Genomic DNA, 26,328 nt, shown 5'->3' on the forward strand with positions numbered 1-26,328 from the left:
CAGTGTCAAAGTAACAACAGGAGGAGCACAGAGGTCATAATCAAAGACTAGTTTTGTTGTTTATTATAAGGATGCCAATTAGCTGTTGCCTAGACGACCTGCTATAGTCTTCCTGGAGTCCAAAACAACAACAAATCAGACAATATTAAAACATTTCATGACACATACAGGAAAAGGAAAGAAATATAACAAACTGTAACAAGTATAAAACAATATAACAAGGAAAAGAATTAGAAAACCCCCTTAAAACATCTATAAAACATATAAACACACAACAGAAGGATATTTATTACAAGAAAAGAATTTAAGATATAAAACCTCAAGATAAAAAATATATGTGAAGGTGAGATTTAAGTTTCTTTTAAAACTTGCAAAATATATTACTTGGGATATTATATTCCATGAACAAATAGCTCTATATGAGGCTGGAGTCATACTGCATCTTTTGCCCTTGAGCAAGGCACTGAACCCCCCCAATACATCCTTAGGAAGTAGTAGTCATTGTAACGTATTATATATTTAACTCGTGAAATAAATAATTCATTTATGTGATGACTCTTTCATCATTATTTATTTTAGCCTCTCAAAATATTTTATTTCTTAATGCTTTTCATAGTTTTTTTTTTCCATTTAATATTTTTTTTATTATTTTTTTTATTTCATTTATTTATTTATTAATATTTTTAATTCATTTAATTTTCTCTTACTATTTTATCATTTTATTTAATTTTATGTTTTTTTCTTCTTATAATCATTTCATATTATTATCGTTTTATTCTATGTTTTTATATAATTTTTTGCTGTTTTTCTTTACATTTTTATTGTTTATTATTGTTATTTTTATTTATTTTTCCGTTTACAATTTATCTTTTCTGTGATTTTAATCGTTGTATTTTTTTAGGTGATTTTATCACTTTTTTCACTTTAATCATTGTATTTAATTTGATTTTTTATTTACTTGTTTTCATGACTTAATTACTGACTGAGCTGGGTTCTCGGAACTTCGTGCCTCTGCAGCATCATTTACCGTTAACACGAACCACCTCTTAAATCACTGCGCTACACATCCGCGGAGGAAAAGAGTTCCCATATCTAACACATCTTATTGCTGCTTTTACACGCAATATTTTCAGAAAAATGAACTCTTCCTAACAGAATAAATGTTTAATTATTTTTCACGCTGTCAATTACATGCTCACGCGTCTTTTTAGTTTACTACGTATCTCACATTTGGCGCGAAATTCTCATGTGGGTGGATGAGGAAAGAAAAAAAGAAGACAAGCCGCCGGAGTATTAAATGTCTCAAGAGCAGCGGTTTGTCATGATTCACGCTGAGACAACAACACAGTACACCGGCTGAGTTTTAAATATTGTAGTTTTCTAGTTCACTGTTATCGAGAGAGAGAGAGAGAAAGGATATATTCGTCAAACACTGGTTGCGTTGGATGAAACGCACTGTAAGGATTTAACCGTCACTCCGCGGAATATTTGGATTTTACTTTAGTTTGTAAGTTTTCTCTGGGAGTCATAACGGTGAGTTATTCTTCTTGCATGGGGATAATTTTTTTCTTCTAATCAGTCTAAAGGTATGCCGAATTTAACCCTGCAATTAGTTTACATTATGGCAATAAACTGCATTACGATAGCTGTAACTTAAAAGGGTGATTTCATGGTACTAAAATGGAGTTGCATGTTTTGGTAACTGACCGTCCGCTGCAGTGTTTTTGTTGTAGTTTGTGCTATAATGTTGTTGGTGACAGTTTTTTTTTTTTTGCAGGTTTATGTATGCCGAACTGTAGAGTGCACTCAATTGATAAAAAATATATGTGCTAGAATCACATTGTATTGTGTTAACATTCAACTACAAACTGGAGAATCTTAAACTTACTGTTTTTGGAATGACGTTTTGTTTGACGACTGTACTTTTTTTCGAACTTTGCCGAATTTACACCTTCTTTGTAATGGTCACAAGCCTTATTCTGATAGCTGTGACCTTTTGTTAGTTATAGAGAGTTATAGCAGATAATTTAAAAGCTGTGATAACTGAAGGCTGGTAACGTTAGTTTATCAGTTGAGCACTAATGCGTCACCTGTCAATAATTGATTGAGCCTAATTTGCCCTTCTAGTGCCACAGAATTAGACGGCATTGGCAGTAACATATGAAGGTTTTTGGGGGGAATCCTGCATGCCGAATTATAGTTTGACGACTATTAATTAAGAATCTTTCTGTTTGGGTCGTATTTTATACTGGTAACTTGGATTACAAAGAAAATAAAACTAAAATACCCGTTTTTTTTAGTTAAGTCTGGTGTGAGTGTGGAATTGACGAACGTTGCCAGCAAATCCTACAATATAATAACCAGAACACGTCATCTATTTATTTTTTTTTAAATACAACATAGCCCGCTTTGTAAAAAGAATTTAGAGGGTTATTTACTTAGCAAATTTAAAAGTAACTTCCTGATGATAAAGACTGTTTGTTTGAGTCACATTTTAAAGTGATAAGACAATCAAACTCATTCTTGAATAGATTGAATATATGTTTGATTTCCGTTTTTACTCACTGCTTTGTGTGATTGAGATAACATTGTTTTCCATATCATCAATGCACATATCTAAAAGTTCCTTCTATATTTGGTGTTTTTGTAAACTTTGTGTCTCTGTTTTTATAGAATATAGATAAGACTTCCCACAGAGAAGCCATAAAGTATAATGTATGTGTACACGGTTGCTCTACAATCAGCTTTTATTTTAATCTTTTATGCATGAAAGATTACTTTGATCTAACTTTAAAGGTGCCGTAGGTAGGATCGTGAAGATCCAGGATTTAGCCAACAGTGGCCCCACTTCACGAGATCTCATGTTACCTTGGCGACGTTTAATAACAAAGATGTTGCTGACACTTGCCGGTTTGGGAATTTTCATTTTAAGTTTGTAGCTTTCCACACGGCCGAGACCCAGCAGACGGCTGCCTGATTCCACATGTTTTCAACCTCTTGTTTAACAAGCTGGACGACAGGCTGGTCTGCTCCGTGGTCGTGTGTCGTGCTGTTGTTCACCTTTTGTAATTTCCGGATTTCCCTACGGTCTCCGCGGTAAACGTCACAACGCTTTGAACTGTGGGTAATTCCCTTTTGGTGAAGTCTGCATGGATGCAGACTCACGGAAAGGGCTCGGTAAGTGTGTACTCAAACACTCACGCCCTTTCAAATTCGACATTGGGACAACCCTAAGCCCTTACGAATTTCGTGAGAACGCGCACCAAAGTCCGTGAGTCTGTCAGTCCGGACTTTGGGATTGGGCCACTGACAACTTCTCAGTCCCTCCCCCCTTTCCGCTAGAGCCCAAAACAGTCTCCTAAGCCCCTCCCCCCACAAGGGAGAATGAATAGGAGTGGGGGGAAAAAATCGATACAGCATATTATCACAATATTTTCGCCTAATAGTAACTTAGAATATTGACTAGGAATCTGGAAGTAATGACAAACTTTAAAATATTGACTTAGAATCTCAATATATTAACTTCTGCACACCGGCGTGCAAAGTATAACTTTGTATTATGGAGTCTGGAGATCCTTTTTTCTTGTTGAAGGGGAAATCTGTTCTTGGGACACGTTTGTTTCTACTGAACTGTATTAATGCTGATAGTGTTTAGATGCTTTCAACGGTTTGTTCGAATTCTGCATTAGCAAGACACAATTTATTTTATTTTATTTTTTATAAAATGATGAATCTTTACCCGGACAAGTGACTTTTGTGCATGGACCAGTGAAACGAGAATGTACTTGTTCAAAGGACAAGTGCCTCAAAAAGTTAATGTCAAGCCCTGATATATGTGTTGATCAGTCTGTCTGCTTGACAATCCCATTTTGCAGCAATAAAATTGAAGTGAGATGAACAAACAGAGAAATATATCTTTTTAGATAAACCGGATGTTGACAAAGTTTACTTTTGGGGACATCATTTGAAATTGGGAAACATTTGAAGTTGGGAAAAGATGATAAATTGCAATATATCGCAGAATATTGCAATATGTTTAAAATCGCAATAATATCATATCGTGATGATATCGTATCGTGAGGCCTCTGGTGATTCCCACCCCTAAGAATGAATGCGTGTGCATGAGCAGTGATTGACACGCAGTTAGACACCCCCCCCCCCTCCCCCCCCGGCCCTGATTGGTGCATCTGAACAGCGAGCGGTGGATTTTTGCAAACCGCAGTCCAGGCTGTAGGTGGAGCCTTTTTTAAATGACTTTCTTCATGTAGTTCTACTGGAAGTCAAGTCATTTTATTTATATAGCACATTTAAACGAACAACAGTTGACCCAAAGTGCTGTACAGGTAAAGCAGGGAAGGCAGAAACGGTATGCCATAAAGATACATAATCAATTGTGCAAGGTGCCATGAGTATAGTTAGGTAACGGTAGAATTAAATAATGTAACATAGAATAAAACAACAATGGAACAACGTTTGTAAATACAAAAAGATAAGAAAAAGTTGAGCTTATGCTGCGTTCCAGGCATCCCGTAACTCGTGGTTTCACGACCTTCTGCTCGTGAAAGTGCCCTGGAACGGCAGTCAAACCGTAACTTACTACTCGTGAACTCGTACCAGATGGTTGTACTCCCAGTTAGTTTTGACGTCACACACATAAACAACAATGGCGCCCCCTGTTGATGCTGTACAGACGCCGGTGAGAAATATACATAAATAGGCAACGTGAAGTAATTCTGCACATTGTAATCAAAACAATACACACACGATTGTGTACTACTACAGGTTATGTTTATTAGATGAAGCCCAAAATATGTTGCCGACTAGATATCGCTAGTATCAGCTAGCGCTAGCTAACGTCAACGGTAGGTAGCCGCTAGCTAACGCTATCATTAGGAATCATGGTCAGTTTCAGCAAATATGACAGAAATTTGGTTTTATAAGTCTTACCTACTGCACCTTTTTAAAAGTAGTTATCGTAAAACGTACAAATCCTAACCTTATGTTTTGTCTCCTCCCAGGCAGCCATAATGCCGCCCGTGTTACCCGTGTCGTGCGGGAACTACGATTACGACTACGACACAGTGCAGCCCTACTTCTTCGTGGATGGCGAGGAGGAGGACTTCTACCTGCCTCCCCGCAGCCAGCTCCTCCCGGGCCCCGGCGAGGACATCTGGAAGAAGTTTGAGCTTCTGCCGACGCCCCCTCTGTCGCCCAGCCGGAGACCGTCCCTCTCGGACGCGTCGCTGTCCGCCGCCGAACACCTGGAGGCGGTGTCGGACCTGCTGGGCGAGGGCTGCGGCCCCTCGGCCGCCTTCCTCCAGTCCTTCATCATCCAGGACTGCATGTGGAGCAGCAGCTTCGCCGCCGCCACCAAGCTGGAGAAGGCCGTGTCCGAGAGGCTGGCGTCGCTCCGCGCACGCCAGAACTCCTCCGGGACCGACAACACTAACGGCGCCGTAGACGGAGCTGATCAGCAGGTGAGCATTGGTGTGATTTACAGAGGGGGTGGGGAGGGGGGCCTTACAACCCCATTATAATCAAACTGGCTAGTAGCCTCGTAATCTAGTCAGAAAATGCACCAAAAAACGCAAAAAAAAAATGCGTCGCCTACATGTTAGTGATGATAAGCTTAATGAACATAGGCACAAATGAGTGTTTATATGGGTGTAGCCTGCATTTAGGAACCCTGAATCTTCTACCAGAGGGTAATGGTCTTCTACCATTCATGCTTTTATGTCAAACTCGAGGCCTGCGGGGCCAAATCCGGCCCCTCGCAGATTTTTATCCGGCCCGCATATTCATTTAGGTTCACGGCACATTTTGGCCTGCCTAGTTTTTGTCACTTTTTCAATGTTTTGTCACGATTTCTAGCTTTGCTAGTACTCCTAGCTAGCCTAAAATCTAAACACACTCTAGCGGTAGCAAATGTAATTTGCAGCCAGGGTCGTCTAGCAAAGAAGATGGCTGTTGCTGCTGGCGAACAGCGGTCTTTGGAGTCGGCTTTGGCCGTGACTCTGGAAGACTTGGAGTTCAGCTTTTCTTTGAGAAAAGAACAAAGAACGGCACTGAAGTCATTTTTAAAAAAGGAAGATGTGTTCAGAGTTTAAAGTCGAATCTATCAACTAGCGTTGCTCTGCCTGGTTGTAGAGCTATCCTATTGCGTGCAGAGGGAATTTGAAAGACAACCGTTTATCCCGCCCCTCGGATTGAGCCCAGCCAATGGGGAGTTCCCAGACCCAACATCTGGATGTGGGTCTGGCTCGTCAGGCTAATTGGCCAGTGCAACCCTTCCCAAATATCTAATGATAACTTCCTTTTACATACATAAAGACATTTGCACCATAAATTGTTGAAGTAAAAATTCACCAGAATGCAGGAAATGAAGTGTTTGATATGCTCAAAATTTTGCTCAGAAGTGGAGATCTCAAGGGCTCCAAAAGTCATATGTTAAACGTTGATTTTTGACTTAATTTTGTCTCCCTACCCCTAGGTGAGCAGCTCTCTGGTGAACCCGGGGTACCTGCAGGACCTGCACACGGCGCCGACGGACTGCATCGACCCCTCCGTGGTGTTCCCGTTCACCAGCCTGAGAGAGAAGAGCGGCCGTGGAGCAGCGACGGAGGTAGAATCAGAACTGTGTCTCGACTCGCCACCTCTCACCAGCAGCGACAGCGAATCAGGTAGGCAAAGGATCAGGCCATGATCACACTAAGGGCTCCTATCTTCCACCCAGCGCAGCGCAGGGCGGGGCAAAGCCAGACGCAAGTTCTTTGTTAGTTTAAGACCGACGCAGTTGTCAGTTTCCCGTCCAGCGCCCACGTCGTTTAAATAACAAATACACCTGCACCCATCTGTGGCCCATGGGCGTGCTGGTCTTACAGGGAGGTGTGTTCAGGTGCATTCTGGGCGTGCTGGTCTTACAGGGAGGTGTGTTCAGGTGCGTTCTGGGCGTGCTGGCCTTACAGGGAGGTGTGTTCAGGTGCATTCTGGGCGTGCTGGTATTACAGGGAGGTGTGTTCAGGTGCATTCTGGGCGTGCTGGTATTACAGGGAGGTGTGTTCAGGTGCATTCTGGGCGTATTGCTATCTTGAGGCAGCGGGAAGTGATCACACCATTGACCAAAAAAAACCTGGTCTAAAGTCAATAACGCAGCATTTCATTGTTATTTTAACAGAGCATTAGTAAAATGCTCCTAGGCTCGTGCACAGCGCACACACTATGCTTGTTACACACACAGGGACACACAGCAGCACACACACATGCAGAAGATTTCAAATACAAATATTACGGTGCAAATCCTCCATCATAATAGCAATGCTCCAAGGTCCAAACGCGCCTGGCTTTTAAAGGGAATGGGAGATGATCTCTGATTGGTTGATTGCATGTTACACCCACAACACACCTCTGATTAATTAAGACACTAAGTACAACCCTTTAGAACCATGCGCCCGGCACACGGACCATTTTTTCTGCCGTCAAACTAGCAAAAGTGGATTTGGACACGCCCTAAACACACCTGAGCCAGGCGCTTCACGCTGTGCGCTTAGATCGTTAAAATAGGGCCTGTGATGTCTCTTTGGACAACAAAAAGTTGATTAGGCGCTTTTGTACTTGCTGGCAGTATTTCGGTTCCAAAAAGCAACCGAGAGTGTCTTTTGTTGCTATAACAATTGCTACTGCTACAGTATCCTAGAGCATCATATCATATAACTCGCTGTGCTCCGACTCCATTTTTGGTTGTAGTTATGGAAACGACCGGTCTCACTACTCCGCTACACCATTTTCACACACGGTTAGAGTTGCAGCTACCAATTTATTTTCATTGTGGATTAATGTGTGTGATATTTTCTGGATGAATGGATGAGTTGTTGGGTCTCTAAAATGTGGATCCCAAAGTCCAAGATAAACGTCCTCACATGTCTTGTTTTGTCCGCAACTCAAAGATCTCCAGTTTCCTGTCCCAGAGGAGAGAAGACACTAGAACAATATTCATATTTAACAAGCTGACATCACACATAAAAATGACTCTATAGTCTGACCTGTGGTAGCAGTTTTATGGGGGGGTTGTTCCGATATATACGCACTTACGCACACACATATACACACACACACGCAGAGACACAGACATGCACACACAGACACACACACACACACACACACACACGCAGAGACACAGACATGCACACACAGACACACACACACAATTACACACACACACACACACACAGAGACACAGACACACACGCAGAGACACACACGCACGCACACACACAGACAGACACACACACACACACACACACACAATTACACACACATGCACACACAGACACACTTACGTACACACACACACACACACTTACACATACGCACACACATGCACACACAGACTCACACACACACAGACACACGCAGAGACGCACACACATATACACATCTATCTATCTGTCTATCTCATTCATTCATACATACATATACACACACACACACACACACACACACACACACACACACACACAATTACACACACATGCACACACAGACACACTTACGTACACACACACACACACACTTACACATACGCACACACATGCACACACAGACTCACACACACACAGACACACGCAGAGACGCACACACATATACACATCTATCTATCTGTCTATCTCATTCATTCATACATACATATACACACACACACACACACACACACACACACACACACACACACACACACACACACACACACACACACACACACACACACAAAATCCTAATGGGAAATACTTACTTTTTCGTGTGACCTGTTTCGTCCAGTGATACTAACCCCAGAATGTTTTCCTTATTCCTCCCCAGAAGACGAAGAAGTAGAAGACAAAGAAAGTGAGGAGGAGGAGGAGGAAGACGAGATCGACGTGGTGACGGTTGACAGGCGGAAGGCCTCGCGGCGGTCAGACACCGGCAGCGAACCGGACGCCTCGCCGCTGGTCCTGAAGCGCTCTCACGTCAACATCCACCAGCACAACTACGCCGCCCAGCAGCCCTCAGCGGCTCTCCAGCCGTCTCCCGGGAAACGGATAAAGTCAGAGAGCAGCTGCCCCCCGTCGCTGAGGCACAGCGGCGGCCGGAGGTGCTGCAGTCCTCGCTCGGACGGCGAGGACAACGGCGCTAAACGCAGGACTCACAACGTGCTGGAGAGGCAGCGCCGCAACGAGCTCAAGATGAGCTTCGTGGCTCTGAGGGACGAAGTCCCGGCGGTGGCCGGCAACGACAAAGCGGCCAAAGTGGTGATCCTGAAAACTGCGACCGAGTTCATCTTTGAGATCCAAGAGGACGAGAGGAGGCTGCTGACGACGACGGACGCGCTGATGAAGAGGAGCAGGGAGCTCAAACACAGACTGAAGCAACTGAGGAAGTTACATTAACACTGGCAGTTTATTTTACGTTGTCACGTTTTCACGCCGGGGACTGACTTCACGACATCCGGGCGTCAACTCAACAACACGTATTAATCATTTCACCAAAGTACTGACTCATGTAAGATGAACTACAAGAACCATAATTCACTGACCGCCCCCTCAGTCGATTGGTCGACTAATCGGTCGTTTTTGTTTCAGTTAGGGATGCACCGAATCCAGATTTTTGGGGTTTGGCTGAATACCAAATCCAAAACCAAATACTGAATTCTAGTCCCATCCTCAGTCCGTTAACTGTTGAGCTGTGACTGTCCTTCCTTTGCCGTACCTGAAGTTGCTGCATTTTGGCTGCTGTCTGTAGATTCCTTCATGCAGAGCTCGTATTCTTCCGGATGTTTCCTACCAGATGTTGTAACAGCGGTGATGTCGTGTATAGTTTAGGGTCCTCGCCACCACCAGACTAATCAGCATTGCAGATTGAACATGTAGCTGGACTTGAATGGCCTTCTTTTGACTGAAAGTACTGCCAAACTACACTTTTTCTGCTCACCAGTTCCATTTTCTCTTCCTCACAGCCTGCTGCATTGAACGCTCCACCTACGTAAACACCTTCCCGTAATCAACGGCGCCATCATTACGTCGACAAGCGTACTGCGAGCGTAGGGATCGGCAGAAACCCAACCCCGTCAAAAAGCCAAATATTCAGCCGAATCCGAAGCTGAATCCTGGATTCGGTGCATCCCTAGTTTCAGTCGACTAAGACTTCTTCAGTTGTTATGTTGTTTGTTTTTTTTAATCCCTTTTGTGTGTTTTTTATAAGCACATCTGTGCTTTAACGTGGAGCTTTTGCATCATTTTGTGTTGCATTGTCGATTGGAATTAGGGTTGGGTATCGCCAGGGATTTTCCGATGTGATTCCCATTCACAGGGTCCCTATTGGATCACATTTCTAATTCAATTTCAATTAGTTTGCCGTCGTCTGTAATCAGCAGATCCGACCGGAGTCGACTGATCACTCTTTTTTTGGTTTCACTCGATTTGTATCCTTCTTCGTGCTGAAGGACTTGTATCGAAGAAACTTATCAGCACATCTGTGGTACAGAACGAGAGTTAAAGTGGTGCCTTTTGCATCGTTATTACAGATCGGTTGATTAGTTTTGGGGACTGGGTATCACCGGGGCTTTTTAAGAAACTATTTGATTCCGTTTCACAACGTCTGATTACATTTCCAATTCAATCAGGTTAGAGAAGTTCCGGCTACAATACCAGTTTAGCTTACCTAAATTGAAATGTGGGCCTGATCAAACTTTGCTAAGTGCAAAATTTGGCCCCCGGGCCTTGAGATTGCTACCCTGGAAATCCAGAGTTCTTGCAAGAGCACAATTGTAATTTGCTCAGCGAGTCACACTGGCATTGAGTAATGATGCTCATTAACTATGCCCTGGTAGCCGAGCTGCACCAATCACATCGCTGTATCTGATATAGGCGGGCCAGAGGCGAGCTAAACAGATGACGACAGTTTAATCTACCAGTTAGCTCCTCTGGTAGCTAAGAGATTAATCTACCAGTTAGCTCCTCTGGTAGCTAAGAGATTAATCTACCAGTTAGCTCCGCTGGTAGCTAAGCGTATGGGGCTCTGGATATGTCACCCTGTGCATTGTTGTGATTGGTCGTAGTGTTATCCAATCGCGTGCAGTGAGATTTTCAATGCATGCTTGGTGCCGCCCCTCAAATTGGGCCAGTTTCATTACTCATTGCCAGATCCTTAATCTTTCAGATTTGGGTCTGGATTTCCAGGCTAAATTTAGCTCGGATGTAAAAGAGATTCCTCAGAGAACTTCTGCTGTAGGTTGTACAAGAAAGAAGCTAACCTCGGATATATTTTATATGGCACAAGGTTCACGTTGACATTAAGTAAACTAAGCCCCAAAAAGTTTGTTTGAAGGACTTTTTACTCCCTACACCCGGGGTGAGAAGGCAGATGTTAAAAGATCCAGATTTCTGGAATGAAGATCGGTTTTAATTGGAGAATCCATTACTTTAACCCAGCCCTAATTACATTAACTAATCGATTTTAGTTGAGAAAATTATGTGAGTGGACAGCCTTCGTAATAAGTCAGACTGTGTCTGTTTTGTGTTTATTTATTTTCTGTTTGATGAGCTGCACATTTTAATTTAAAAAGAGTTGTTTTTTTTCTTGGAAGTTTTTTTCAGAATCAGGAAAAAACCGTTGATATTCAGCATCTGACTGCGTGTGTGTTGCAACTCCCAGCTGATCAGCGTTATTATGGATCCCACGTAACTTCTTGGCAAGTCCCGCCCTACCAAGCAGCCCGATTGGTTGGGGCATTAACCTCGAGTGGGGCGCACAAACATACACACAAGCACACACACACACACACACACACACACACACACACACACACACACACACACACACAGACACAGACACAGACACACACACACACACACAGACACACAAGCACCAACTCACACACAGACACACAGAGACCCCAACACACACACACAAACACACACACACCCCAACACACAAGCACACACAGACACATAAGCACCAACACACACACAGACACACACACAGACACGCAAACACAAACACACAAAGACCCCAACACACACAGACACACGCAAGCACACACACACACGTGCGCACACACACACACACAAGCACAGACACACACACGCAAACACAAACATACAAAGACCCCAACACACACACGTGCACACAGACACACACAAGCACACACACGTGCACACACACACAAGCACCAACACACACGCAAACACAAACACGCACAGACCGCCACACACACACACACACCACATCAGGTTACGTTACCTTGCCTATGGACGCCTGGCCAATAATAGCGTGTGAATGCTATTGAAGGGTGGGTTTTGCCTAGAAGTTACGCGTGTTGCATAATAACGCAGCTGATCATGATAATCACTAATTTAATATTAAGTTTATTTAATCAAGAAGTACTTTCCTAAAGCATTTTGGGTTTTGTTGTATAATTTCTTTCCAGTTTATATTTGTGTTCTTCTGCAACGGGAGGAAGTACGTACATCAGAAGCATTGCAGACTGTTAAAAATAAAAGCCCTTTAAATGTCAAACATGATGTCAAGATCTCTTTGTTTTCACATTTTCACATTGAAGTTGGAAACCAGATGAATGTAAGAAGGATCATACAATGTCAGAGATGGTCCGATACCGATGCCAGTATCTGAAAAGCCTCCGAGAACTCCTAAAATGTTGGAGTAGTACTGGAGTTTATGCACCGATCCAATACCACATCATTTAGTAGTAGATAGTAGTATACAGCTGTTAAACATTAGCGTCACTGTGTCCATAATGCTGTCAAAACTACCGGATTGTACTTCCGTCCACAATAAAATGACATTCTTCAACAACTCTGAACTATGCAGTAAAAGCTCCTTAATTTCCAGTACAGTAAAAATAGAAACTTTTTAGAGGGAAAGATCGTCTTCAGAGCGCTCTTACTTCTTTTCCTCATCAAAAGTCACTTTCATATACAAATTAGACTTCTAAATGTGCATGCACATATAGGAAAATTCATACGTAGATTGTTAGATGGGCATAGGTCAATTCTAACATTTTTGGTGATGATCGGAAAACGTAAAGTACCGCGGAAAGTGCGTCGGGTCGGAAGTGTCCAAATATGGCCAATAGCAGCGAGTGGTGTCCGAACGTGGACACAGTGACATCATATCACCATACAGGGATAGTAGTATACAGCTGTTATACATCATATACAGAGATAGTAGTATACAGCTGTTATACATCATATACAGGGATAGTAGTATACAGCTGTTAGACATCATATACAGCGATAGTAGTATACAGTTATACATCATATCATACAGAGATAGTAGTATACAGCTGTTATACATCATATACAGAGATAGTAGTATACAGCTGTTATACATCATATACAGGGATAGTAGTATACAGCTGTTATACATCATATCATACAGAGATAGTAGTATACAGCTGTTATACATCATATACAGGGATAGTAGTATACAGCTGTTATACATCATATACAGGGATAGTAGTATACAGCTGTTAGACATCATATACAAGGATAGTAGTATACAGCTGTTATACATCATATACAGGGATAGTAGTATACAGTTATACATCATATACAGAGATAGTAGTATACAGATGTTAGACATATAATCATACACAGATAGTAGTATACAGATGTTAGACGACATATCATACAGGGATAGTAGTTGCAATGGCAAAAATTACCTTTAACAATGTAATGAATTATATTTTTAACATTTGTGTTTAAACTTAGAAGATTCTCTATGTAGAACAGCTGAAATCGTAAAACCCTGTAGAGACAGAAGTGTTTTCTTTTGGTGCCTCCTTCAGCTTTCTGTTTTGTGACTTTAGGAGATAAAGTTAGATTGGTAATCGTAAATAGTGTGAACTGTGTTTCAGGAAATGCAGCCTTCCTGTCTCTGGCAGCTGAGATTAGCAGGTGTTGTGTCTTCTTTTCAAACAGGAGTAAAAGGCACAAGTTGTAAAGACATTCTGAGCTGTTTATGGTATTTTGTTTAACTGTTGGCTCCTGCTAAAGATACTAGAAGGAGGAGTGTAACTGACTGTTCTAACCTATATAACATGAACTGAATTTTATCTTGGCAGAAATACACTTTTGCACTGTGCTGTTGGTAGTACCTGTGAAACTGTATCTCTCTGTATTTGCAAATATACTTAACTAAATACTCATAGACCAAACTTTGGTTTTGTTTCACAAATAGTCTTTATTCGTTTCATCTTGTAGTTTTTGAAATACATTCCGGCTGCAATAACAAACTTCCCCGACATAGTATACAGCTATTATACATCATATCATCATACAGGGATAGTAGTATACAGCTGTTATACATCATATCATCATACAGGGATAGTAGTATACAGCTGTTATACATCATATCATCATACAGGGATAGTAGTATACAGCTGTTATACATCATATCATCTATACAGGGATAGTAGTATACAGCTATTATACATCATATCATCATACAGGGATAGTAGTATACAGCTGTTATACATCATATCATCATACAGGGATAGTAGTATACAGCTGTTATACATCATATCATCTATACAGGGATAGTAGTATACAGCTATTATACATCATATCATCATACAGGGATAGTAGTATACAGCTGTTAGACAACATATACAGGGATAGTAGTATTAGGGGTGCACGATTCAGAAAATATCACAATTCAATATCGATTTTTAGGCTCAAGATTTTATTCAAAATCGATTTTTTTATTCAGAAACAATTCTCGATTAAAAGAAATATTCACAGTATGTAAATGTAATTACTTTTCCCATGTGATTGCAGTAGACATACAATATTTAAAAAACAAATTTAATTAAAAAATATGAATAGATTTTTTGAATTCTATGAATCGATTTTGAATCGGTAGAGCTTGAATCGCGATTTTGAACGTGAATTGATTTTTTTGCACACCCCTAAGTAGTATACAGTTGTTGCACATCATATTATCTATACACGGTTAGTAGTACACAGCTGTTAAAACATAATCAAATACATGACACTGGTATCGGGTCGGTGCTCGGTATCGGACCATCTTTAGTTCATATTCTTAGTTTATGTAAAGTCTTCTTACAAGCTTTCAAAACCCCAAAGAAGAATTTTATTACTTAACTCCTTATGTTCGAAGAGGGTCATAGGTCACAGAGGGGGGAGTAGAGTTTAAGTCTCAGGAGGTTGTTGTGAAATCTGAGCGAGTGGTGTGATAAGATATACTTTGGCGGCATGTGAAATGTTTGGCAAAAAGCAGCCGGCTGCTTTCAGTGGAAGCCGTAACATGTAGTCCTGAGGGACGGTTTAGTCATCCAGATATTTCACAGATTCTGGGAAAGTTGCAGAGCCGCAAACACAGTTTGAGTCCTACTACTGTCCCGTGCTCTGTTTCTGATCTTTGACGTCATGTTGAGTTTTCCACACTGAACTCGGAGAAACCAGGTGAAAGTTGAGCTCCAGTAGAGTCTGTACATACGAAGTCCAACCCCTCCTCTACACACCACGCTCTCAGAGTTCACATCCCAGAATGCAGAGCCGAGAGCCAAGATTAACCCCAGAGTAAGAATAGTATACTAATCTTTTTTTTCCCCCTTAAATCAGTAACGTGAAAAGATAAACTCTGGGCAATATGCTTAAAATCTTCTCATGTTTACATGCAAGTTTATAGATCTCCTTAACTCCTTAAAGGTACACTGTGTAGGAATTCCTTCCGTCTAGCGGTGAAATTGTATTTTGCATTCAAACGAATAGTGCTCTCTAGCGCCTCGCTTTTTCAAATGCGTGTTGCAACTACGGTAGCCGTTATGTACCAAGAAGCTATGACAACATGTCTTCCAATTTTCGCTTTTTTGGTGACAATATTCCTTCTCCTGTGGCTCGGCATAAGTAGGATCCTCCATTATGAACTAAAGTGCAGTGCAGGCTTTTCAAATTTGCCGGGGCAGTGACAAACGCCTCAGACTGATCTCCTTCTCCGTTTCAGCTGGTTTCAGTCACGTGACGCTGGCTCTGAACGAAAACGCGTTGTGGATTAACTAGACAGGTCGGCTAGTGCTCTATGTCCCTCTCAGCCATTATAGTTTTTCAGAATGGCGGAACGACATGGAAGCCTCCTTGGACTTGCCCGTCCAATGTAAATACAGATAAGAAATTCTTTGCTTACGAGGAGAAGTCATTCATGATAAGTCAGATCATTGGCAGAGGTCATTTTACACCAATGAGGACATAGTTATGAATGAAGACATTGATTTTAGCGTATAAAATACTTAAAACACTACACAGTGTACCTTTAAAGGCAGAATCCGTCTGCATCTTTTCCAGGTTTTTTCAAATGGAAACGCCCACTCAGCCTCAGTAAAAAGCAGTGACATAGGCCGTGTTGGGCAAGTTACTTCCAAAATGTAATACATTATAGTTAACTAGTTACTGTCATTTGAGAGTAATTAGTTATATTACAATATTACTGTCTCTGAATTGTAATGCGTTACACTACTTTTGCGTTACTTTTGAGTTACTTTCACCAAAATAACATAGTTTGCCTTGGCAGGTAGTTTGTGAATTTCACCACGGGATCAACAAAGTCTCCTCTTTATCCACTTTAATACATCATAGATTAGTCATAATATTTTGTATAATTAATATATCTTTGTCTGATTATCAGCCAAAGTCTGCATATTTATGCATTTATGCATTTATTTTTCAAATACGCCGCACTTTCGCTGCATAAATTGCAGATTTCCGCGCAAAATATGCGGGGCTTGCATGATTTCTTAATTTTCCCACATTTTCGTTGCAAAAACACATATCTTAGCAGAAAGTTGAAAAATGTTGCGTTTACATCACACAAGAGCAGCCATTTTCCCCTGTTGCCATGGGAACGTTATGAAGGGACGTAATTACGTGACGTGAACATCATCGAAAAGCTGCAAACCCCGCGATGAAGCCATGATGAAACTGCAATTTTTGCAAGTTCCCGCAATTTTTGAAAGTTCCCGCAATTTTTGCAAGTTCCCGCAATTTTTGCAAGTTCCCGCAATTTTTGGAAGTTCCTGCAATTTCATTGCATAAAATTGCATAAATATCCCGCATATTCCATCACATTTTATAAGAAAACGTGACACATAATCAAGGATTTTTAAATAGTTTAGCCAGCTGTGGTTTTTTGTTGCTGCCTCCAGCTTTTTTAGAAACTAAATGTGTCTTCTGGCGACAACACACCTTCCACGTTCTGTGTGTGTGTTGCGTTAGGTTACGGCGGTTTACTGCGGCGCCGCTATGACGACCAGCCATGCTGAGGCGGTACTAAAATCTGCAATGGAAAACGGACAGTGCGTCGAGGCGAGGCGAGCAGGTGCCATGTAATGGAAAAATCCCTATAGTTTGTATTGTGTATTTCCTTTTTTATTCAAATTCAATTCCATTCATCACACTGATGCAAGAACTCTGTAAACATTATTTATTCCGGGAAAGACAAAAAAAAGTCCAGGGTGCTCAGGAAGTTCAATCAAATGCTTGAAGGTGCTCTTTGGGGTCGGGAATTCAATTGAATGTAGAGAAAAAGAAAAGAGACTTTGAGGGGTTACGACCAAAACAAGACAGAGACTTTGAGGGGTTACGACCAATTTAAGACCGAGTCTTTGAGGGGTTACGACCAAAACAAGACAGAGACTTTGAGGGGTTACGACCAATTTAAGACCGAGTCTTTGAGGGGTTACGACCAATTTAAGACCGAGTCTTTGAGGGGTTACGACCAATTTAAGACCGAGTCTTTGAGGGGTTAAGACCAAAGCAAGACCGAGACTTTGAGGGGTTGAGAGTAATGGCTTTTTAAGTAATTTTGAAGAAGAGTGCCTTGGATTTTTTCTTTTTCTCTACATTATTTATTCCAGGTTAGTGTTGCAAAACATCTTACATTTCTATTGATTTAAAGAATGTATTATATCGCCCACATCCTAACTCTAGTATTAAAAGTTTATCAAGTTATTTTCGATATAGACCATAAAAAGAATCATTCAAGACCAAATACACAACCACAGAGTCCCTATTTTTTCTCTGAGGCATCACCATGTCTCTGTTTTCTCTCTTTCTTTGCCAAATGAATAAATAAAGGGAAGCTCTGGTGAGTCTCAGTGACTGTGCTGAGTCATGCTGACAGTCCAGACCGCTGAGTCAGGACGGTCAGGGATGAGTGAGGATTGAAGGATTTCCTGTTTCTGCTGTCACCACGTCTTCTGTTCCAGAAACTGAGATATATTAAACCAAACTCCTTACTGTTTGTTTGCAAATAAAAAACACATTTCTCTCATATAAAATTTACGTCTGCAACGCTTTTTGATTATTGTATCAAGACATTTCTCATGGTACACTTGGTCTCGGTTTCAACCCCTCAAAGTCTCGGTCTTAAATTGGTCGTAACCCCTCAAAGTCTCTGTCTTAACTTGGTCTCGACCCCTCAAAGTCTTTGTCATGTTTTGGTCGTAACCCCTCAAAGTCTCGGTCTTGTTTTGGTCGTAACCCCTCAAAGTCTCGGTCTTAAATTGGTCGTAACCTCTCAAAGTCTCGGTCTTGTTTTGGTCGTAACCCCTACACTTGGTCTCGGTTTCAACCCCTCAAAGTCTCGGTCTTAAATTGGTCGTAACCCCTCAAAGTCTCGGTCTTGTTTTGGTCGTAACCCCTCAAAGTCTCGGTCTTGTTTTGGTCGCAACCCCTCAAAGTCTCGGTCTTGCTTTGGTCGTAACCCCTCAAAGTCTCGGTCTTGTTTTGGTCGTAACCCCTCAGAGTCTCGGTCTTGTTTTGGTCGTAACCCCTCAAAGTCTCGGTCTTGTTTTGGTCGTAACCCCTCAAAGTCTCGGTCTTGCTTTGGTCGTAACCCCTCAAAGTCTCTGTCTTGCTTTGGTCGTAACCCCTCAAAGTCTTGGTCTTAACTCGGACGTAACCCCTCAAAGTCTTGGTCTTGCTTTGGTCTCAGCTCCTCAAAGTCTTGGTCTTGTCTCTGTCCTATTCTCTCAAAGTCTTGGTATTGTCTTGGTCTTGTTCTGGTCTTGGGCTTGGTCTTGGGCTTGGTCTTGTCTTGGTCTTGACTCGGTCTTAGCTCCTTAAAGTTTTGGCCTTGTCTCGGTCTCATCACCTTAAAGTCTTTGCCTTTCTTTACGTCTCAACCGCTCAAAGTCTTGGTTTTGTCTTGGTCTCGATACACCCTGGTCTTGGTCATGACCTGGTCTCGGTTTAGGTGGCCTTGACTACAACAAACATAATATAAATAATGTAATACATAAACACCTGCCTCATCCTTCAAGGGCTTCCCAAGGAGGTTCTGATGATTTGTAGGTGTGTCACCTGCAATATTTAATTTTTAATTCAGCAGACGGTTTCACCCGGCTGCTACCAGCTGTGAAAGTGTTAAACTTTACTGTATACTGTACGAAAGACAAACTCATGAGTTCAGTGAACCGTTCTGCATGAATGAAGGTTAAATAATTACCTTGTGTTGTACCTCAGAGGCAGTTTCCTCGTCCCAGATGGTTTAATCACATAGTTCAGTTTGCTGGAGGTGAGATTTGCACGGCACTCCGCAGAGTTCAGGGGGATTTCCATCGTTAATAAGTTTTGTGATTTGCATAACTGTGGTTTGAGCCTGACTCTCAGGAAACGGTACAGATTAAAGTAAAATGCTATGTTTATGTTGTAAAATAGTGCACCTACAGGGTATCGTGGTGAGACTTCTGCTCCGACATTTCTATTCACATTTTAAACAAAGGATTGCAACTGCTGCTTGACGTAAATCAGCAGCTAACCATAAACAGTTTATTACAATTTGGAACTTTATCTATAACCTCTGTTTGTTGTGATGCCGTTTTACTCATGCCGTTGGTCTAGGAAAGAGGTAGCCTGGTCGTACCAGACTCTGGTACATTAGCCTGGTCCTACCAGACTCTGGTACATTAGCCTGGTCCTACCAGACTCTGGTACATTAGCCTGGTCCTACCAGACTCTGGTACATTAGCCTGGTCCTACCAGACTCTGGTCCACTAGCCTGGTCCTACCAGACTCTGGTACATTAGCCTAGCCCTACCAGACTCTGGTCCACTAGCCTGGTCCTACCAGACTCTGGTACATTAGCCTGGTCCTACCAGACTCTGGTACATTAGCCTGGTCCTACCAGACTCTGGTACACTAGCCTGGTCCTACCAGACTCTGGTCCACTAGCCTGGTCCTACCAGACTCTGGTACATTAGCCTGGTCCTACCAGACTCTGGTCCATTAGCCTGGTCCTACCAGACTCTGGTGCACTAGCCTGGTCCTACCAGACTCTGGTACACTAGCCTGGTCCTACCAGACTCTGGTACATTAGCCTGGTCCTACCAGACTCTGGTGCACTAGCCTGGTCCTACCAGACTCTGGTCCATTTCATTTGTCCAGAAAGTATGGCCACTCTCCATTGACAAGTGTTAACTTCCTTGAAGGGCAGGTACTCTGTTGAAGTTTAAAACTATTGGATCTGCCCAGAGCCACTCTGGTAGCCTAGCTCCGCCCTCCTACGTACTGTCTGGTAGGACCAGGCTAACAAGAGGGGAGACGACAACAACTATCGGCTTAGCATCGCAAGCGTTAGCCTTAGCCAACTCCTTCACCACTAACGGAGCGAGCTGGAAAATCAAACTGTTCCCGAACCCCGTGGGGAGGAGGGCCACAACATCATGGCCCCCAACACAACTCAGCAAAGATTGTTCTTGCTCGGGCTTTAACTTCTGGATATTCAGCAGCGTTGCCACAACGGACCGAATGGCTTCGCTCACATCTTTCTCTGCTGCCATTACGGAACTACAACTCAAACTAGCGCACAACCTCAAGGTCATCGTTCTCAGCCACTCCCTCTGGTCGCTGATTGGACCGGTAAATATTTGACCGGAAAGAACCCAAGAATATACCGCAAACCCAGATGGTGTACTGAAGGGGAATGAAAAGCTAGGAAAGAGGCTCCAAAGGAAAGGAGGGTGAGTTCAAGGTAGGTTCACACAGATAAATATTTAGGAAGGAAAACAGTGTAACAACTTATGGTACCAATTTAAATGATGAGTAAGGATTTGTCAGATTTTCCAGAACTGTAGCTTTTGAGTTATTTAAAGGGTACAAAATGAAACTGAAGGGTACACGTTTGTCTTTCAAAGGGGAACCTCTCCTGCGACAAGCATTTGTACTCTTTTAGGTACTTCTATTTTTGGGTGCTTACACAGCGTAACTGTGATTAACCCTTATGTTGTCTTCCCCGTCGACCATGCAACTTTTTGTTTTTTTTATGGGTCGAAATGTAAAAAAAAAATTCAACGTTTGTGGTCGTCTTTTTTCGACATTTTTGTCATTTTTTTTTAAGTTTCTGTCAATATTTTTCTGCGCTTTTTTGATGTTTTTTTTTCAAGATTTTCCCGACCTTTTTGTTATTTATTTTGATATTTTTTACATTTTTTTCCTACGTTTTTCAACGTTCTATTATCAATTTTTCTTCACATGCTATAAAATTTAATAAAACACCCAAATTCAATGAAAGCAGTGAACTGATTAATTTATTTAACTTGTGAAGAGCGTTATAGGGAACCATCCACGTTATTTTGTTTTAAAATTTTGGTTGAAAGAAACCCACATTTCTAATGTTTGTTGTTGTCAAGTTGATGAGCAACACAGTTAATCAGGAGAAATCATGCAGCGGACACTCACGGTAGTCTGGCTGGGACAGAAGAAAGTCACATTTCTTGACTGAATTTGGAGGAATAACTCCACTAATATACAGCTGAAGAACTTGCAGAGACAATGTGGTGAGTTTGGCTTTGTGCATGTTTCCTTCAACGTGACATTGAATTGATTCAAGCTGATGTAGCGCTCATTAGCCGCTTTCAGACCGGAGGGATTTTTTTTGCATTTTACATAACGTTCCTAGAACCCTTTTTTTCTCCTGTTCTGACTGGACCAATTTGGGGATTATTAAGTTCCTCTGACTGCAGTTCCTGTAACTCTTCCAGCTCCTACTTCAGGGCAGGGGCTTTTCACTTTTCCACATAAGCCGCTTTCCGACCGGAGGGATTTTTGCAGTTCCTAGAACATAAAATTCCTAGAACCCTTTTTTTCTCCTGTTCTGACTGGACCAATTTGGGGATTTTTAAGTCGCTCTGGCTGCAGTTCCTGTAACTCTTCCAGCTCCTACTTCAGGGCAGGGTCTTTTCGCTGTTCTCTTTTCAGCATAGGAACCCAGGTCAACGAGGGTCGGGTTTCCGGTACAGACAGATCATCAACGGGACAATTTTAACATTTCTGACATCTTATTCATCACTAAATTCACTTCTGACAACGTTTTAGGCGAGAAACCAACTGTTTAGATTTCGAATATAGGCAGTGTTGCGAAAATTGATGCAGAATTGACAATTTGCTTCAAAGTTTTCGGAGTTGAGAGGCTCCATGAAGTGAGGCGACAGCCAGCAGGCGCCTGCCCCGGCCTCTAGCTCATCGCTCAGCCAGTCATGCTCAGAGACCCCGCTGTGAGCTGGAGGTCTCTCAGACCGCTCTCGTAAATAAGAGGCTTTTATTTCGCCGTTGACGGTCCGTTTGTTTAAATATCACAACACATGTCCATCATAAGATTAACGGGAACCTGTGGTTAACTGTCTTTTTGGAGTTAAACTACACAAGCGTGTCCTGCGGGCTTGACAAAACTCGCAGGCCAGCCGTCACTCACACACACACACACACACACACACACACACACACACACACACACACACACACACAGTCACACACACACACACACACACACACACACACACACAGTCACACACACACACACACACACACACACACACACGTTTGTTTCACTATCTTTGTGGGGACCCGTCATTGACATAATGCATTCCCTAGCCCCTTACCCTAACCTTAACCATCACCACTAAATGCCTAACCTTAACCCTTACCCTCACCCTAACCATAACCTAATTCTAACCCTAATCCTAAAACTAAGTCTTAACCCTCAAACAGACCTTTAACCTTGTGGGGTCCAGCATTTTGGGCCCACAAAGCTGTCGGGACCCCACAAGTATACTGTATTCCCCGGTTTTTTGGACACACGAATATAGTTAAACAAACACACACACACACAGTCACACACACACACACACACACACACACACACACACACACACACACACACACACGTCCACAGCGCAGCAGGCAGAGGCGGGGGAGAGAGTGATACTTGTTTCTCTTCGGGAGACTTGTTTAAATTATGACAATACAATAGATTTAGTATTTAGTTCATACTTTTTTTTGGTGTATTTGTTTTCTGATTTTAACGCTATGGCCACTTGGCCAGTGGGAATGCAAATGTAAAAACGGTTTTGGGGGCGAGTAGTTAGTAGAACTGTTTAGAAGTGGACTTTTCCTATAACTACGGTCCTAGAACTGCTTTGTCTGAAAGAGGCTATACATGCATTTTGGCCTTGCAGTTCCTCTGTTATAAGCATTTCCCTTTGGGAAAGGGAAATAGACGAAAATCAAGCAAGGTGGATTTGAACAGGTTTAATCTTTACAGGATTCAAAATGTGTATATTGTGAGAGAAAGAATCTTTGTCCAGTCTCTCCGGTCTCTTTACCGGACGCACCAATTGAGATTAGTGTCTTCATTTGTGACCCTCAGGCGGACAGAAGATAATGATATTTCCGACAATGGCCGACTGTTGCTTTAATGAAGTGTGCAGTGTAGTGTGGAGTGTGTGGGAGTCTCTGCTCACACGGTTTCTCAGATGCTTTTTTCCAGGTAAGCAAACAGCAGCCTCCCCCGAAGCTGTTTTAACTGTCAGAGCCATTAACGTGCAAATGGGTCCGGATGTCATTGGCAGCTTGGTGTCGGGTCAGAGCCGGTTGAACGGCCTTTATTAACATTCACACTCACACACACAGAGACTGGAAACATCTCTCCCTCTCTCTCTCCCTCTCTCTCCCCCTCCCTCTCCCCCTCCCTCTCCTGGGTGAAAGTCCTGTGTTTTATCCATCCGTCCACTCCAGCCAACCTCCCTATAACCACAATAAAAGTGCCCTATGTCAATTGCCTTGTATCTGGCAATTGACAAAAATGTAAAATAATGATGCATCAGGCTCGGTATGTATCCTTCCAATATGACGGGTCAGACAGGCAGACAGGCAGGCAAGCAGGCGGCAGGCAGGCAGGCAGACAGACAGATATGAAGACAGACAGGCAGGCAGAGAAAAAGAGGCAGACAGACAGAGGGACAGGCAGACAGACAGACAGACAGCTGGCAGACAGACAGACAGACATGAAGACAGACAGACAGACAGAGGGACAGGCAGACAGACAGACAGGCAGGCGGCAGGCAGGTAGGCAGGCAGACAGACAGACAGACAGAGAAAAAGAGGCAGACAGACAGACAGACATGAAGACAGACAGACAAAAAGAGACAGACAGACCGACCTTACCTTCTTGGCAAAGGTAACTAAACATCCATAATGACAACACCAAACGTTACCTGTAAGTTACAGCCCTGTACCCCCCCCCCCCCCCCACCCCCACCCATCCTGCTGAGCCCCCACGGGACCTCATGATGTCACTCCCCCCCACCCATCCTGCTGAGCCCCCACGGGACCCCCCCTCCGTCCCACGCTGAGCGGAAAGTGAAATTCTCTCTCTGCCTGCAGACCACCAAGACGACGACAGCGCTCACTTTCCAGAGACCTAACGTAACGTTCAATGACACGGGAGGTTTTCTGTGGTTGTGGTTTGAAGAGAGAGTGCGCGAGGCGGCTGTTAAAACATGTCGAGAGTTTCATGAAACTACATTTAAAGTGAACATTTAAAAATACTAAATAATTTAGGTTCTGTGGCAAAATAATGTCACCTCAAAGATCCACTTACTTGCTTTTCTTGGAGCTTTCAACATAATGAAATGTCTCAGAAGAAGCCTTTTTTTTATGCTTTTGAAGATGTTTTTGGCTCTATTTTTTCAGTACTTCTTTCCACATTTTGGTCGCTTTTTTCGATGCTTTTTGGCACTTTTTTTCCCCCCGACATTTGTGTTACTTTCATATATAGAGCATTTGTTTGAGATTGTTTCTAATTCTCTGTGCAGACCACCAACAGAAGAACAGTGCAGCGCTCACTTCCCAGAGACGCAACATAACGTTCAATGACATGATTTCTTTGGGGCGCCCGGATAGCTCAGTTGGTGAAGCGCGCGCCCATATATAGAGGTTTACTCCGCGACGCAGCGGCCGTGGGTTTGACTCCGACCTGCGGCCCTTTGCTGCATGTCATTCCCTCTCTCTCTCTCCTTTCATGTCTTCATCTGTCCTGTCAATAAAGTCCTAAAAATGCCCAAAAGATAATTTTTGGGGGCATTTTTAGGCCTTTATTTGTATGTATAGGACAGTTGAAGATGTGAAAGGGGAGAGAGAGAGAGAGAGAGAGAGAGAGAGAGGGGGAATGACGTCAAACCCGTAGGAGAAAACCTCTATATATGGGCGCACGCTCTACCAACTGAGCTATCTGGGCACTATATATATATATATATATATATATACACACACAGTACAGTATACCCACTACAATACATTAAACTACACCACTGCACTTACTTGCTTTTCTTGGAGCTTTCAACATAGTCTTACTTTGCTGACTTTTCAAGAGATGTTGGCACTTTTTCCCCAACATTTTTCTTTGTTCAACGTTTTTGGGCACATTTGATCAGTGGGAGATACAATGGCACACGTTGTTGTTTGTTTACAAGAAAGTTCATGTTTTTTTTGCGGTGACAAGAGGCTATATGGCAGTTAGTCTCAAAGAAGAGGGAATTTCCCAATCAAAGTATAAAAAAAAAAAAAAAAGAATCTGTGGCCAAAAAGAAACGTGCTGTTAAATTTGGAAAATGTAAATGTGTCAGAAGTGAGTAACCTGTGAGTCATCGGTGTCTCCCCTTCAGTTCCCTCGAGACACGTCACGCCTCATCGAGCGCTGACTTTCAACAGCTGTCTCTCTCTTTAAAGGGAGAGTGCATTACTCTATTTATTTTAAGGTTTTTATTAGATCTGTCAGAGTTAACGCCTTAATCGCGATGCGATTAAGGGCCGACGCGATGCGATAAATTTTTTTTAATCGCATTAATCGCATGCCGGCATTTATTAATTTATTTTACACTTCACTCGGTTTTGCGTGGTGCCTAACCGGCTACTATTTTGACCCTTTGCAGCACCGTTACTTATCATCAAGCTGCCACTTCCTCCTAACACATCCTCCTAC

General features: G+C 42.5%; 1 protein-coding gene across 2 annotated transcripts; it reads left to right on the forward strand.

The window, feature by feature from the left end:
- The first annotated feature begins 1,252 nt into the window (after positions 1 to 1,252).
- Positions 1,253 to 9,758, forward strand: LOC116064649 (transcriptional regulator Myc-1-like). 2 transcript variants are annotated; one of them, XM_031319828.2, is made up of 4 exons: positions 1,253 to 1,533; positions 5,019 to 5,477; positions 6,491 to 6,680; positions 8,854 to 9,758. In XM_031319828.2, exons 2-4 carry the CDS (start codon positions 5,028 to 5,030, stop codon positions 9,420 to 9,422), a joined length of 1,209 nt encoding a protein of 402 aa, XP_031175688.1. In that variant the 5' UTR covers positions 1,253 to 1,533; positions 5,019 to 5,027; the 3' UTR covers positions 9,423 to 9,758. The 2 variants fall into 2 exon arrangements, with proteins under 2 accessions (XP_031175688.1, XP_031175689.1); XM_031319829.2 differs by having other exon boundaries at positions 8,857 to 9,758.
- The last annotated feature ends 16,570 nt before the right edge of the window (positions 9,759 to 26,328 follow it).

Source organism: Sander lucioperca, chromosome 9 (genome assembly GCF_008315115.2).
Source record: "Sander lucioperca isolate FBNREF2018 chromosome 9, SLUC_FBN_1.2, whole genome shotgun sequence".
NCBI lineage: Eukaryota > Metazoa > Chordata > Actinopteri > Perciformes > Percidae > Sander > Sander lucioperca.